At 44.9% G+C, this 3,230-nt stretch overlaps 1 protein-coding gene across 1 annotated transcript; it reads left to right on the top strand.

Moving 5' to 3' along the window:
* The first annotated feature begins 1,130 nt into the window (after positions 1-1,130).
* On the top strand, positions 1,131-2,151 carry LOC145409317 (Y-box-binding protein 2-B-like). Its single transcript, XM_080279789.1, has 3 exons — positions 1,131-1,138; positions 1,569-1,698; positions 1,771-2,151. The coding sequence occupies exons 1-3, from the start codon at positions 1,131-1,133 to the stop codon at positions 2,149-2,151; spliced, it is 519 nt and encodes a 172-aa protein (XP_080135915.1).
* Positions 2,152-3,230: the final 1,079 nt, after the last annotated feature.

Here is a 3,230-nt window from a genome sequence, read left to right as displayed (position 1 = left end):
TTCAAGCAATGGAAAGAACGCTAGGATACATACTTTGTATAGTCAGAAGGGGCCTACTTTGAGGGGGATTAGTGTCCTAGCTCAAGAGGTTAGTTATTTTTTTAGAGCCTAAGGTCGAATACTTTCCGAATAGACCTCATACCTCTTCGTGTGTGTGTGTGTATATATATATATATATATATATATATATATATATATATATATATATAGAGAGAGAGAGAGAGAGAGAGAGAGAGAGAGAGAGAGAGAGAGAGCCCCTGTGGTACAGTGGTAGAGTGTGCGTTTCGTACACGGGTGAGCCAGGGTTCGCGCCCCGCCAGGGTAATAAACTTTGGGAGTGTTCACCCGGCCACGTACTGCATTGGCGGACACAAGGGGTGCTGTGGTTGAACCAGTGTCACTTACTGTAAAGTATGCTTGCACCCAGTTGGCTTGCGCGGGCCGAGTACACTTGGTTCACAGACTACACACACATCCAAAGCCACACCAACACTACAATTATACTTATAAGCACTTCTCACCCTACATACAATCTCTACCAGACAGCCTAAGCCACTTGGTAGAGATACATTGGCTGTATCGTCCCGACTTCGGTCAGGATAGGCTGGTCCTGCAGTGGATATTCAAACGGATGATGATATATATATATATATACTTACGAGGAGATGAAAGTTGTTTCTCTTAATTAAACTAATGTAAATGAGATTACCGCAGAAAAACAAACTCACACCCCTCATTTAATATTTGTGTTTTGTGAATGAAGTATGTTTTTCTGTAGCTGCATTTTTTATACTTTCTGGATGTCTCATGACCATAATTTACTGTATTTGTCATCAGCATTTTGAATACCACGTTATTTATTTATTTATTTATTTACATGCAGTTATGTTCGTATATTTTGGCAGCAGGTTTTCCTTTAAGTAAAACTGGTAAAAAAAAAAAACTTTTTCATTGATGACCCTCTAATTACCGCGCTTTCAATTTTCCTTGCTGCACACTCTTGCTCCTGGTTTAGTACTACTATACCTATACCAAAAGGCATTAGTAAAACGCGTAGAGAAGGTTATTTCTTGTATTATCGACGATTTATTTACTGTGTACATTATCAAGTGACTGAGAGTAAAGGCACAATGAACAGGTATATATATATATATATATATATATATATATATATATATATATATATATATGCACTTTAAGTGGGCCAGGGATTAGTGTAAACAAACAATAGGAAATGAGGAGAGGGGAAGATTATGCAGGTGGGGGGGTGATGTACTCAACAAACGGAAGTCTTTGGAATATGAGGGATGTCATCATATGAAGGACAGTGTCCCCAAGACTTAGGCTACAGACAATTCGCGATCATCCCAACCTGTTCCACCCTATACGAAGTCTGTGGGGAAATGACAACATCCCTCATATTCCTCCTCCTCCTCCCATTTCTTTAGTACAACACCTTCTCCCCCGAATAATCCCCCCAACTCATTTCCTATTAGTTGTTTACCTGATTCCCTGATCCACTTAAAGTATAATTATAGATTTCTACTCATTGTGCCTTTATTCCGGAGATCTGTCAAGAGAAGAGGACGACCTACAGCCATGGCAGACACATCTGCTATTGCCTGCGACCCCGTCGAGGGAGGCATCCATCAGACCACAATGTCCAGCAGCCCAGAAGATCAGATGGACAGTGGTTTGGTTTAATGCCAGGTCGGGGTATGGATTTATCAAGTGTCAGGACTTGGTACTGATGTTTTTGTGCACCACAAGGCCATCATTCAACCAAACCCACGGCACCTCCAACGCTCCCTCAGGGATGGGGAGACGGTGGAGTTTGGTCTATTTGCGACTCCTAAGGGTCCTGAGGCTCGAGATGTTACTGGGCTGGAAGGTGTGGCCATGCAGGGTTCTGTCGATGAAAGGCGACGTCTCACGGCCCAGGGACGCCAGACCAGAGATCCTGTGAGTCCTAGGGAGATAAACACCGTCGTGGAGATGTGCATCACTAAGGCTTTTTGCGGGGGTGACAAGGGGGCTTTGCACGTTCTCCTACCCAAAATCTTTGAGAATGGACTGCCTCGCCTTGTCATCCTCGAGTGCTTCGCCATGATGTACACTCAGTTCTTCACCCGTCTGGCACAGCAGCCATGACCTGCTGCCCCCTGCACAACATCGCAGAAGAGGCTGAGGCTGAAGCCTCTTCTCAACAGAAGGACTGCCATCCCGATCACTGGCCCGGCTCCAGAAATGAACAAGGCAATGACCACGGTTGACATACACCATCAGCCATCAGAGATTGAGGAGGGGCAGGATTCCTCTGACACCACCTCCATGGCCGAGGCAGTGTCGACCGGCTCCTCGACAGAGGAGGAGGTCGTTGAGTCCTCCCCTTCTCCGGCAGTGGAGGGCATCCCATCTCGCCCTCCCATCATCAACCACAATGATCAGCTGGAAGTGTCCTACCGACACTTCCTGACCCTCAATGCCCACACCCGGTCGTACCAGCTCTGAGCTTCCATCTACTCCAACCTCTACTATTTGTTCTGGGCTGCCAACCTGGGCGAGGATATCTGACCAATGTTGTTTGTCAGGAGGGAGGAGGTGTGTCTAGCCGATCTGAGAGCATTCTATCATATGCTCCCTCCACGCTTGGCCCCCTTGACTGGCTCTCTCATGCGGTGCAGGAGTTGTTTTATCATCGTTTGACTGAGAAGTTTGGCCTAATGCCCCTTCTTATGGGTGATGGCTATTAAGGAACTTTTTGGTCCAGGGGACATCCTGGTCTAATACAATGGGCTTTGGACGAGCAGCTGTATTCTGCACGTTCAAACAAAATTTTTCCGATTGTTCCTGGTTGTAGGAAGGTTGTGTTTGAGTTACAGTGGTGACTGTGGAAGTTATGGTACTTGTGGTTGTTTTGGTGGTAGTTGTGGCAGTGATGTCTATGTTGGATACATGTGGAAGTTGTGGTGATAAAGGTATTTGTTGTACTTGTAGTGGTAGCTGTGATAATGGTGGTAGTTGTGGTAGTGGTTACTGACAGAAGTTGTGATAGATGTGGTTCTGATGTGTTGTGTGAGATAGTTGTGATACTTGTGATCATACTGGTAATTTTAGTAGATATGGTGACAATTGTGGTGATGGTAGTTGTTGTGATAAAATTGATAGTAATGATGATATAGGTGTGATAGTTGTGATTATTGTTGTAGTTATAGTAACTGTGTTTGTGG

This window comes from Coenobita brevimanus, chromosome 80, assembly GCF_032717465.1.
Source record: "Coenobita brevimanus isolate Jiangsu-jjx chromosome 80, ASM3271746v2, whole genome shotgun sequence".
NCBI lineage: Eukaryota > Metazoa > Arthropoda > Malacostraca > Decapoda > Coenobitidae > Coenobita > Coenobita brevimanus.
Note: the sequence above shows the minus strand (reverse complement) of the source record. Positions and strands in the feature narration are given on the sequence as shown.